The sequence below is a fragment of the Balaenoptera musculus genome, chromosome 1 (genome assembly GCF_009873245.2).
Source record: "Balaenoptera musculus isolate JJ_BM4_2016_0621 chromosome 1, mBalMus1.pri.v3, whole genome shotgun sequence".
Classification (NCBI taxonomy): Eukaryota; Metazoa; Chordata; class Mammalia; order Artiodactyla; family Balaenopteridae; genus Balaenoptera; species Balaenoptera musculus.
This window is the reverse complement of record NC_045785.1, coordinates 64,627,998-64,641,803: the sequence shown is the minus strand read 5'-3', so window position 1 is coordinate 64,641,803 and position 13,806 is coordinate 64,627,998. Positions and strand designations below refer to the sequence as shown.

At 37.0% G+C, this 13,806-nt stretch overlaps 1 protein-coding gene across 4 annotated transcripts in view; it reads right to left on the bottom strand.

Moving 5' to 3' along the window:
- The window catches only part of LOC118900046 (serine/threonine-protein kinase TNNI3K), a 288,316-nt gene that overhangs the window by 79,652 nt on the left and 194,858 nt on the right, over positions 1-13,806 (bottom strand). For all 4 annotated transcript variants that reach the window (XM_036862208.1, XM_036862214.1, XM_036862222.1 and 1 more), the window contains one exon: positions 4,394-4,503. In XM_036862208.1, coding sequence (XP_036718103.1) covers positions 4,394-4,503 — 110 coding nt within the window. The remainder of the gene's footprint in view (positions 1-4,393; positions 4,504-13,806) is intronic.

Below are 13,806 nucleotides of genomic sequence, written 5' to 3'. Positions count from 1 at the left end.
TTAAGATTTTGAAAACTAAATAACCCATTAGCATGTAAGCTTTCAAGGCTTGAGCTCTTGAGTTTGGCATGCCACTACTGTTTGGTGTGAGTATTCTTCCTTATGCACAGGAGAGAAATGTCTTTATAAATATTAGATTTAAAAGCCATAATAGAATATGCATTTCTTATTCAAAGCCACACTTATTTGAAAGATCGAGGTATACTCAATATTATTAGTGATATCCTAGTAAAATGTTGAAAGCATAACATCATGGTGTAGAATACTATAATATTTCACATTTTCTAGTGGGAAAAAAGGTCACAAATGCAACTAACTTTCTCTTCCCCTGTCTCTATATCGAAGTCTCTATATCTTTATATCTACATGCGGCAATATTATAAAGCTTAAAAACTATTAGAACAATGTAAATATTGCTTACATGCCCCCCTATTTCCTGTTTTCTTTCCTATTCAGAATTGGTAGCAAATGACAACTCTCTTATTTTGAAAACTTCCTAAACTTATTATCTCTCTTCTTTCCCTGGATTCAAAATGTTCTTGTTTTTAACTCCGACTCCTCTCCCCTCTCTCCTCGAGCTCAACTCCTATGCCATCTGTCTGCCTCCCCTGATCCCACTTCCTTTTGTCAAGCACCTTGAAGGTAAGAAGAGCATCTATGCCAACTTCTTCTTGCACATTAAGTTTACTGTATTATAATTGCCAGCTCCCTCAGTTTTGTAGAGCAGGTTACTCTTTTTCTCTGTAACTATCTTTCTTTTCCATTTTCCTATCTTCTTTTAAGCACCTTCATTTTACTGTAGAGCTGTTAGCTTTGTTTGTCACTGCCAACAATGTCCCTCATATCTAAGGGCTTAAAAGTATTCTGTTCACTAGCTTTCACTCAGAAGGCAGTGATGACAGTTCTCCTGGACTCTTTCCTCTCATCCACTTCCTAAATCCGGTCTTTTCCCTGCTTCTCTTATGTTTCCTTTGAAGTAGTTCTCAGACTTACCCCTGCTCCCGAATCCCCATGGTAACCATTGTAGTCTTTGTGTTGTAACCAACTGGATTACTACTGCAATAGCAGCCCAGCTAGAGACTCTGACTTCAGTGTCTTTTGCTTCTGTGTCACCCCACTAGTTCTCTGTCTTTATTGGGCACAAATCACCTGGGGTGCACGTTAAAATGCAAAGTCCCAGGCTCCATCCCAGAGATTTTGATTCAGTAGATTTAGAATAGGATCCCAGAGTCTTCATTTTAACAAACATTCCAGGGTAATGTGGAGCATATAATACACAGCCTACACTAAGAAACGATGCTTAGCTATTCCAGTGCACACTATGAGATAATTCAGTGCCTGCCTCACCACAGGAACTACATACAATTCTTTAAGTGAATAAATCCTTCATACCAAACTCTGATGAACTTTCCAGAAAATTACTTTTATCATATCTTTCACTACTTTAGAGACAAAATATAATTGTCTAATTTCATGTCCAAATTCCCTAGTCTGGTTTCCAAAGCTTTCCAAAATCTGATTCCATCTAATTATCAGAACTTTTTCCCACTTCTCACTGTTTTCCAGCAAGCACCCTCTATCTCCAATAGGCTAGTGTTTTCATTGTCCTCTTCTATTTTTATGAGTCTTGACTAAGAAGACATGCACAGGAGACAATAATGTGTTTCAAATTTAAGGAATGAAGCAAAGACAGACATAAGACAAAGAATGAAAAGTGAAGTTGATAACCTAGCAAACAATGACCAGGCAGCATGATGTTAGTGTCTTAGATCTAAATATGAATTTGTTTCAAATGAGGGTCTGGTATAGCCCCTCAGTAGCTACAATGTTCCAATAACTAAGTCTCTCCCTTGTGTCTTTTCTCACAATGAATTTGCCCATGTTCTGTTTCCTTGAACTCTTTCTCTCTCACCAACCTCATTCATTCATCAAATTCCTATTTATGCTTATAATCTCAGCTCAAGTATCACCTCTTCCAGGAAGCCTTCCCTGACCTAGCTCTTTGTCCCCCACTTGCTAGTATTCCTTTAACATTCATTCTCATCTAATCTTGGTTTCCTTCATCTTGGCTTGTAACTATAAAACCAGTAATGTGTTTATTCTATTAATCTCCATATAACCGCTAGACCTTAAGCACCATTAAGAGCACATCTCCATTGAATCTCCTCACCCATCCCTGGGGCTGTATATAGTAGAGACTCAGTAAATAATTATTTAAGGAAAGAGTGAAAACTAGCCCGTTGTTCCCTTTCTCCTCAGTACTTAGCTTACTGACTAGGTGAAGACCTTACTGGGCAATGAAATGATGACTTAGGCATGTCACATACAGAAGCAGCTCAAATTTATAATGCTGAGATGGATACCACAGCCAAACCGGGAGCCACCTGACTGACAAGCACAAATATTGCCAGCCAGTCAGAGACTTAGCTTTCCTACTATACTTTCTCTCCATCCTCCTCTGGGAGAACCTCATCCCCAGAGCCCTGTACTTCCCTGCTTAGCAACAAGACTTTTCTACTAAGCACTCAATTTTTGACCTCTTAGTATCTTTATTTTTAATCTTTAATAGCATTCTCCTTTGATTCTATTCTGGTTTCTCTTTCTCAGTTTCCAAACTGTTACTTCTGGTACCCATCCTACCTAAAAAATGCTTTTAGAAGTGCCAATGACTTGCTTTTATTCCAAATTAAAACTTCCATGTCCCTTATCTATAATCATGAAGAGTCAGTTAACAAAAAACAAAAGTGATTCCCTTTGATTGTTATGGTATATTTTAGAATAGTTCATACCCCAAGGAGAGAAGGAAATTCTGGATTAGGTGCCTGACACAGTTATTCCTAGAAAATATGCCTGAGATTCATACTGAAAGACAAAGAAAGCTTTTCCCAAACTATTTTAAGTCATGTAATTTTCAAGACAATTTTCTAAACCTGGTATTTCAGATAAGGGGATTGGAAGCATTGATAAGCAATAGTGATATTCATTCATTTACTCAACATATATTTTTGAGCATCTACTAGGTACAGTTCTAGGTAAGGAGGTTACAGCAGCAAAGAAAACAAAATGAACAAACACAAAAGTCCCTGCTTTTATAGAGCTAACATTCTGGTAGTGAGAGAAGATTCTACATAAATAAATATATAATCTGGTGAATTAAATGGTCAGAGGAAGAGGTTATTTCTTCCGAGATACTCAGTCCATGTTCCATAATTATCTTCCTTTTTCTTCATAAGAGTTTTTGTGTATACTTGTAGGATTGGGAGATGACTCGGTCTGGTTTTGCCTTTAGGAACAGAACGGGAAATTTGCTTTCTCCTTCCAAACATCTGGACTAGGGTTTATTCTGTTTCTCCTTTGGTGAGATACCAACAGCCTACTTTATCTGCTCCCTTGTTGAAGAGAGGTAAAGTGTCTGGGAAGGATCAGAATCAAGGTCATATAAGAAAAGGACAACAATAACTAGGATGGTTTGCACCGGACAATTAAGGGCTATTGGGCCTTTGTATATGAGGATCTCCAGTGTGAAGAGTGTGAACTAATTCCCTCTACGTAGAGCAGAAGAATCAACGTGGGCTGACGTCAAAACACAAGGATTTCAATAGACATCAGACATACTGGCAGGGGGATTCTTAGACACTGTATAAAACTGTGATATCAAGAGAGAAGTTGTGAAATCTCCTCCTTTGTCAATCTGTGAGAACAAAGTAGACACCAATCTATCTGGTACGTTTCGGAAGAATCCTTTCCTGCAGACAGATGATCTGGGATTTCATTCTGGGATTATATGACTGTTCCCCTCTACTCTCTCAGATCTATGATCATATTAATTTTTTTTCACTGTTTACATATCCTACTTTACTTATTCCTTCCCTAATATTGATTCCTCCATTTAAACACTAAATCTATGCTCTTAGCTACTTTGTCATACAGTCACTCAGAGAGTTAGAGAAGGACTAGGACCAGGGCTAGCCTCCTGCTTGAGCCAGGGCTCAAAGAAGACCACTGGTCATGGGTTCTTTGCCTGCAGGCCTGCCTCATGGTGAAAAGCCCACACAAATCCATCTTGTGCCAAACTTCTTTCTTGAAAAAAGTGACTAAGTGTGGTTCAGGCATAGTTAATAAAATTGCAGCTGAGACGAGACTGAGTCATCTGTCATACCAGGGTCTCTTACTAATCAGTTGTGAGAAACATTTCAGAATCAGAGAGCAACAGCAAAGAAATATGAGATACTCAGACTTCTTGAGGCAATTAGAGACTAAAGAGCAGAAAGCAAATCAGTCTTCCTGCCTTGACAGTCTTAAAATACACACTGAGAGTAGACTTTGGAGCTACACTATTTGTGACAGATGTTGACCATAACACATTTTCTAAGAGGAAGTAAAAATTACTCACTTCGGGACATGCATTCCACCCTCGCATCAGCAGAGATGATATGGGCTTGGGAATGGAATAGCCGATGGGAGGTCTGATATGGTGGTAAGCCATGTCTGCTGCGGCAGCCGCTGCAAACCAAATGGTCACGTCAGTCTTGAAAATCACATATTTATTTCAAGAAACATATGAACAGACAACAAAAAAATCATTAAAAATCAATCTGTGCAACATCAGCAGAGATTCAAAGAGGCCTCTATGCTGTTTTTTTTTTTATATATGCTTAAGCAAAATAGTGGATACATAAGTTTCTCTTTATAATTGTTCATTTCTTTGGTTGTTCATTCAACAAGTGGTGAGCAGAGGGGATTTATATAGGAACAAAGGAACAGACAAAGGAACAGACAAATAGCAAGCAGCACAGGGTATGTACATGGTGCTTTAGGAAGTAAAGACTGAAAGGAAGATTGGACCAGCCTATACAATGCATAAATCCCAGGCTAAAGAGCTTATACTACACATAGCAAGACAAGATGCCCCAGAACTTTGTATGCCTGAGAGCACCTGTATCACTTGGGCAAAATAGATTATTTTTTAAGTTTAACTCTGGTTACTGGTTACAAGATTGTTGGGATTTTAATTTTTAATATTTATAAAGTAGTTACTGTTTGCTAAACTCTTGTTAGATACTCCAAATCCATCATTTTAGCTAATAGCGCTCATTGATTGAACTCTCTAGTGTTGCCTACCTGCTTGGATGTCTGAATGTTGCTCATCTCAAACTCCGTATCACTGTGTTGTGATTCTCAGGACTTCTTTGTGGATTCCTGATTGCTGACTATTTTTCTGTTTTGCAACCAGTGATTTCTGTACTCCCTGGGAAACCAAGCTTATAGCTACTTTTATTGAACACATTTTGTATCAAGTATCATGGTAGATACATACATAAGTTCTTTTGATCCTTTTAAACCATGCATGCAAGGTAAGTGCTATTGTTATGTGTGTGCTGTGTGTGTGTGTGTGTGTGGTGTGTGTGTGTGGTGTATGTAAGTAGTTTTTAATTTATAAAAATTTTAATATAACCAGTAGTTGGCACAACTATTTTCAGATTTCATGCTCTCTTCAGCCATTTCACATTGAAAGTACTTTGTAAACAACACATGAAGCTCTTTTATTCCTCTGAAATATTGCTCTGCACCCGTGGGATGCTAAAGTTCCAGGATACTGCTGCCTGTGTTCTCGATTGTGATGTCACAATCAACTGTCTATATCTTAATGACTTTTGAGATGTGACCCACAACTACTATCTCTCTTCCACCAAAGTTTACTCCAGCTAAATTCTGTTTATAGATCTGCATCCAGCAGATGTAGTGAAATTATATGCAATGCAACTTAACATTTTGCTTTATGGATCATTCAGAATTACTATATAATTTTGCCAAATGTAAAATTAATACTTGTTTTTCCTATAAATTTAGAAAATTAGGAGAATTAGAAAGAATAAAATCCTATTATTCAGAGGAAGCAATTGTTAAAATATTTTGAGCATTTCTTATATATTCTTCATATCATTGAGCTCATGTCCAATATACAATTATGTAATACTTTTTCCCCTAAATTAAATATAAGCATTTTCTCATGTTATTAAAATTCTATGTTAACATATTTTTAATGACTCTGCATTTAGTGTGATTTACTTATTTCTCAATTTCAGGTTGTTCAAATTTGGGTGTAAACACTTCAAAGAATATGTTTTTTAATATGACTTTCCCAATTTCACAGATCATTTATGGTATTTTGAGGAGTGAGTTAATATGTCAAAGGGCACAACCACTTAAAGACTTTTGATACATACTGATGAACACTTTTCCTAAACAGTTGTAATAATTTATACTCTCAATAACAAGTGTATGAGAGGGTTGTCATTATACCTGAATCAGAATTAGGTTTTCTCATTTTATAAAAGATTTTGCTAATACGAGAGGTAAATATATCAGCTCATTTGTTGCTGTTTATATTTTGTTCTTTGATAAGTAGTGAGGCTTAATATTTTCCCAGATATTTATTAGTTATTTGTATTTAAAATATTAAGTTCATGCCCTTTGCCCACCTGGAATTTCAATATTTCCTTGCAACAGTCATCTAATTGTACAATGGTTCCAGGCTGAGGGCAGAGTCAGGAATTTCATTCCTGCTTTTGTCTTCAATGCCCTTTGTAACATATTTGCATTATCACATTTTCTAACCATTTCTGGCCACTATCAAGTACAGTTGCTGACACTAAGAAAACAAAGAAACAAAAGACTGCTCAAAACATATTTAGCAAACTTAACATGACTCACAAAATATGTTTTTTGTGTCACAAAAAACTAGGCTTTTTAGGTTCCTTCCAGCAGTTACTCTTGACTATTTTTAATTCTTTTTGGAATGAGGTACATAAATAAGCAAACAAATAAACTGATGCTTAATGATCATTGATCTTCTAACTCTACTTTTTCACCTTATGATCAGTTGGATATTGTTGAGCTGGTACAGCTATAAGCACATAAACCGGTGTAGTGAACACATTTAAACTAATTATACATAGCCTAATAGGCGTTTTGCAGGTGACAAACGTCTCCTCTGAAACTCTTAGACTGTGATATCAAGTATATAAAGTTATTTGTTTGCTTCTTGGCACTGTGTCTGAAAAATCAGTTTAAGACGAACAATATTTAATTCTTCATTATTCAAAGTAGATTCTGCAAGGTCTCGGCATCTCCTTCTCCCTTTTGCTTTACACACTCTTGGCAGTGATACTACTCATTAGCACCTCTGCCAGAAAGTGGGCAATGCAACGTGAAGGGTCATGGAATTGAAATTTGTCACCTTTGAGATTGCTTTGTCAGTCTTGCCTAAGTGGCCATGCTACACTAGCAGCTGGGAACTTTTCTGGTATTCCAGATTCAGGAAAGAGACTGTCAACCATTAATCAAATTTTTACCTTGATTGCTACATAAAATATGTGAAATGATTTATGTAAATGTTGGTTTCCACTTTCATGACTGAAACTTTGCTATTAAGAGAAAATAAGGATACATTTGAAAATATCAATAACTTAATATTGAGTGCCTATTATTTCTTCAGTACTACCCTAAGATAGTTATCAATAGTTTGGCAAATTTATAATCTAGATTCTAGAGTAGGACTGTCTAACAGAACTTGCTGCAATGATGAAAGTGTCCTTCTCTCTTGTTCAATATTGTTGCATATGGCTATTAAGCACTTAAAATGTGGCTAGTGTGATTGAGAAACTGAATTTTTAATCTTACTTAATTGCTATTAATATAAATTTAAATTTAAATAATCATGTGTGTCTAGTGGCTTCCATATTGGACAGCACAATTCTAGAGCATAGCTCCCATTATCCTGAATGAGACAAATTAAACACAAATTTGTGAGTCAACCTCAAGGGTCTGCATAACCATGGTGTTGATTTGTGGATTCAAGTTCTTTGTTATCAAGAAAAGAAATGAAAGGAGATTGCGAGTGTTGCCTCTCAAAAGAGGCCAGTAACAGAACAAGCATTCAATACAACATCTGTTAACCTTCATTCATTTATTCAAAATGTATTGAACATTCTATGTGAGTGATAATAGGCAGAAAAAATAAAGTTATGCTTTTCCAAAGAAATTGGTAAATGGATGAATAATAATAAAGAAATGAATTACTGTATATTTCACTGATTTAATGGTTCAGTCATAAGTTGCGAAATATGATTCTTTTTCCCCTGTAATTCCTTTTTCCCTACCCTCTTTCTCTGCATTACATCTACTGTCATTGTGGTCTTAGCTTAGATGAATTCTCTCTGGATGCCCTTCCTATGGACTCCCATAGCACTCTGTACTACAATAGTATGTATTATATTAAACTTAATTGCCTATTTACTTGCTTGTCTCTGCAAATAGATCACAAGCTCCTTGAGGTCAGGGACTGTGTCTTTTCAGCATTGTGTCTCCTGTGCTTAGCACAATGACTGGCAATTAGTAGGCATTCAATAGATATGCAATGAATGAATCAATAAATGAGATAGTTCAAAATACGATTTCATTGGAAATAATATAGACCATGGTATACAGGACACAGTATCAAACATTTATCAAACAAATGAATGAAGATGATGGATTAATGCCAATTAATATATTGCCCATTATTATGATTTTAGGACAGAACATAATTCATAGCTGTCAAGAAACACTGTAGAATGAATATAATGTTTAGTTTAATGTGACATTAAAACATACTTAGATAAATTATTGAGATCTGGTGGCATATTTAGTCCATAATATTATCTTTTGTTCAAAACATTTTGGGAGAGGGCTTCAATAAACTGAAGCAGTATAAATATTAAGAAATGCCCTTAACTAGCATATCTGGAGGCCTAATTTTCAGTCTGTCTTTGCTTTTAACTCTCTGGGAGATCCTAATTAAGCCAGTTTGCCTCTGTGAGTATTAATTTCTCTAAATGTAAGATGAAGCAGTGAGGGCACACTGTAATGGTGACAAGTGTGGGCTTTGGGGACAAGAAGCCATGAATTTAAGTCTTGACTACACCTCTTACCAGCATATGATGTTGAGCATACATCTTATCCTTATAGAACCTGATCCATGGCTTATCGGTAGAATTAAAAGAGAGTCTTCATAGAGCATCTGTTGCATTGTTGGCTCTCAACAAGTGTTAGCTGTTATGGTTGCTTTAATTATTATCTACAGATCTAAGGCTCTTACTGATTCCTTTTAGTCTGAACTATCTAGAGAACTAGATATCAAAAATATTATTGTATATTTTCTTATCTGTTTAGATGAGAAATCTTAGTTCTTTTTGAGGTTTCTTTGAGTATGAATACCAAGTGAAACACTGCATTGAGTTACTGCAAATCACAAGGCTAAAACCCACCTCACGTGTCATCAGTCCCAGTTTATAACGCAACATGGCCATTCTGGAGAGGAGGACTATGCAGCTCTCCATGATGAACTTAACTAGCTTTATATTGCTTATGGATAAATTGGTACTAGATTCTGAATTCCTAAAGTAACTTACCGCTTCCTCTCTTAGGTTTTATAAAAGTAAAAAAGAGAGCAATGAAGTACAATATTTTGTTTGTAAGTTTTGACTAAGATAAAATTGCCAGAATTTTTTTTCTAGTTTGTGTGTATGTGTGTTCTAAAAAATACAATTGATTCTACTTCATAGTTTTTAATGGGCAGGGCTGTGGTGAGACAAAGCAAATGCATTCTACCATCCCAGCAAGAGCTAAGACACATTCTTTGTTAAACTGACACTTTTCAATGATGTATCACCAGAGCATACAGCATCTGAGAGAGACCATGAGATTGCAATCTTGAGATTGTACTAAGAATGGCTTAATTTTTTAAACCACATCCCATTCTCATTACAGACTGTCAGAAGAATAGATTAATTTGCACCATTGTCTGTTCTCATTGCAATCTTTGTCAGTGTAATGAAGTATTGGCATGTTAATATCAGCTATTTTCATAGAAATATCACCATCCGTTGGACCGATTTGATCTTTCCGGTGATCTGTGTAGTGACTGGCTGGCATTACTCTTCTCAGTGATAAACTGATAAAGATGTTAGCATAGCAAACAGGATTTCAGAACTTCAGTTCACTCCTATTTTCCTATCACCTGTCAAAACACGGTCCACATCATCAATGTGCTTATGCCCTTTGAGGGTACTATATTTAAGATGCTTTAGGATCCTAATCATATATGAGCAGAACATAATCATCTAATATTAAGCAGGTGTAGCAAATGCAAATGGCTATAAATATATGAGACCTGTGACATAACTGGGTCTCTAAATTACATTAATTCATATTTTTTAAAACCACATGTGACACACAAAAAGTCTGCAAGCCATATTTGGCTACTGGACTGCAGTTTGCAACTCTGAGGTAAAGCCTCAATATGAAGTTTCACCAGAATCTGGCTAGACTCAATCGGCAGATGTTCTTAATTTGCTGCCATGTCCCAGACTTAGAGTCTGGCATTAAGGAAACCCAGGACACCGAGTTGAGTCTCCTTGTGAACCAGATGGCACCACACATGAAAACAAAAGGAAAATAATAGGCTCTCTTCTTTGGCTCCAAACTATAATCTGAAAGTGATCCACACAATTGGGTACCTGGTAATAAGGGAATGGGATTGGATAAAATATAGACTGATGGATTAATTCATCCCAGATTTCTTCTTTAGTTTTTCATGATGTACCAAAGGAGACAGGCCCAGGAGAGAAATAAAATATGGGAAGCAGGTGTTGGTTTCTCTTTTTAAAATGTATCCAGGACAGGTCTTGTTTGCCAGGTCATACCAACCCCTTTTTCATCTTGCCTGGTTCTTCTCTCTCTGCTTGACTTCGTAGCTTGGTTCCTTCTCCTCCTCTCCTCCTGTATCCATCATTCTCCTGCTGGCTAAGCCAGAAGCCTGGAAGTCATCCTGGACTCCTCCCTCTCCCTCGTGCTTCCACCTCAATATGTCCGCAAGTCCTGTTAAAATCTCTCAAAACCAGCCTCTCCTTTCTCTTCACTTCCTCAGTTAAGATTTTATACATTCTCTTCTAGATTACCTGGTTTCCTTGCCTCTGTTTCAAACTTCTCCAATCCAGCCTTTGCTTTGTAGCAAGAGGGAGCGTTCTAAGATAATGGAGTTGTACTATTGCCCTGCTTAAAATTCTGCAGTGACTTCCATTGTTGACACAGAAGGCCCTTCATCATGTAGCTCTAGCTTTACATCTACAGCATGTACCTTGCTTCTGATTCCCTTGTATTCTCTGATTCATCCCTACTGAAAGATCTGTGAATCTCTCATGCCTCTGCACCTTGTTCAGGCTGCTTTCTGCCAGGACACCTTCACCCTCTCCCCACTATTTACCAGTTAAATAGTACTCATCTTTTAAAGATGCAGTTCAGGTATCATCTGCTCTAAGAATCCTTCCCTGATTTCCTTTCCCACCACCAGTCTGGGCAGGAGAGCCCTCGAAGGAGCAGCTCTTGCGCTCCGTGTTTCCCTCTAGCTGGGATTTACTCCACTGACTGTACTTTTCTCATGCCGTCTCTGCACTACAAGGGAATGCCCTTTTCCTCTTTGTTTTCCTCTTACTCTCGCACAGTTCCTGGCCAGAACTGTGGATGGCTTAATATAATAGTAATAGCTAATATTTATTGAGTGCTTACTGTTGCCAGACGTCATTCCAAACCTTTGAGGCAGGTCCTACTAGTATCCCTGTTTAAAAAATAAAGACACTGAGGTACTGAAGTATAGCTTGGTTAAGCAGTTTGAATAAGCTTGCAAGACTCATGCTCTTACACTTATGCCAAGTCTCTTTAGCCTGAAAAATATTTTCTTAAAAATTGAGTTAATTGCCAACGTTTTAAAATCTTTCGATTTCTGAACAAACACACAGAAATTAGTTGACATGGCAACAGTGAGCAAGAATCCTATACTTCCTTCATGGCACTGTTTGGCTGGAGCTGGGTAGCCGCTGTCCCCTTGAGTCAGAGCATGTGATTTCCTGTTCATCACATTATCCTGCATCAAGTATTTTCTTGCTTCCCCTGATCCTGTAGGCATTTGATCTTGTGACCCTTGGGATGGTGAATGTAATGGCTTTTTCAGTTTTTTCGAAACCTGAGATTATCAGGTTAATTTGAACATATACTATGTAAAAGAGACCCTAACTTCGAGTTCTTCTGAAGGCATACTCATCACTTGCATAGGAGTCAATGCTAATATTTGCATTGTATTTATATATTTCACCCAGGAGATAGGATTCTGTTAAATCCAGGAGGATAAGCCATGTGTAATGTTGCTATTCCCATAATTGATAATCCTGTCCCACACTGTAGTCATGGGTTTGTTGCTCATTGTAAATGGCTAATATGTAGCTTATATTGAATCTGATCCTTCACATAATTTATTGCTGAACATTTGCTAGACTGCCTAACCACTGTGATGATATTAACAGCCTCAGTTCTTGATGCATGGTAACTGTCCAACTTTAAAAAATTCAGTGTCTATCATGAACAAACTCTTTTGCCAATAAAGTATTATAAATTCCAATATCTGAGATATTGGATTCAAGTTATTCTTAGGCAAGATATTTAACTGTTTTATTATATAATATTCTCCCTCCAAAAAGAGTAAATATTCCTGAGGGCCCATGAGAGAGGGAATCTTTATCTTTTCGAATTATTCATTTTATTATTAGCAAAGGGTAACAAAGTAGAGAAAATTGCAAGGACACTGCACTTAACTGAATATTGAAGAATTAAGGAAGATATTTTTGGAAGAAGTAATGTTTAAGCTAAGGCCTAAAAGTAAAGTGGAGTTAGTATGATGAAAAGTGGGGAGGAGAGTGTCTGACAAACAGCTAAGTTGTGCAAAGACACGGAAGTGAGAGGAAATGTGTCCTGTTGGGGAAATGAAATAGTTCCCTGTGGCTGAACATAGAGGACAGGCTGCAAGTGGCAGGCAGTAGACCTGGGGAGGAAAGACGAAGCATAACTATGGGGGCTTTGTAGATTGTTTTATGAATTTTTTTTAATCTTAAGAACAAAGGAAATGCATTGAAGACTTTAAGTAAGGGGAGTCAGATAATCAAATTTGAGTGTTTAGAAAGCTAAATGTAGTTATAGTATGGAAATTGGTGAAAAAAAGATGGTGAGCAAAACTAGAGACAAGGATACCATTTAAGATACTGTGCAGGAGTCTACTTGTGAAATAAGGAAGTAGCAGTGGAGAGCAAGAGAAGTGGATAGATTTGAAAGAAAGAAAACAAGTGAAAAAAAAGGAAGGAAGGGAAGAAAGACAAAAAGGAGGAAAGAAGAAAGAAAAGAAGGAAAGAGAAAAATTAATGGTGACTTTGAAGTTTTTATATGGGCTCCCTGGAGAATGAGAACTCCACTCAAGCACAGAATGATAGGAAGCCTCGACCTTGTATTACAATTTGCCCTTATCTTTCATCTTACAGTTGCAGAGAGATTTCAATTTACAAAGTTCACAAAATCATCTCATTTGATCCTCACAGTAATCTCTGTGGAGTCATCATTAATTGCACTTACCAAAGAAACTGAGCTTGTGAAAGAGCCCAGAGGCCAGAGGAAATGCAACACATTCAAGGAAGCAAGGAAAGGTTTGGAGTGGCTGGAGCATAGAAAGTGAAATGGTATGAGCAAGGTCAGAGATACTGAATCATGTAGAGTGTTGCAGGACATATTAAGAATTTTGCGATTTAATCCTAAGAACATGGGAAGCCATAGATGATTTTAAGCAATGGTCACATAATCAGGTTTATGTTTTTAAAATATCATTTTAGTGGATGTGTAGAGATTGGAGAGGAAGAGAAGAATAAAGGGAGAATGATCAAAGAGCTA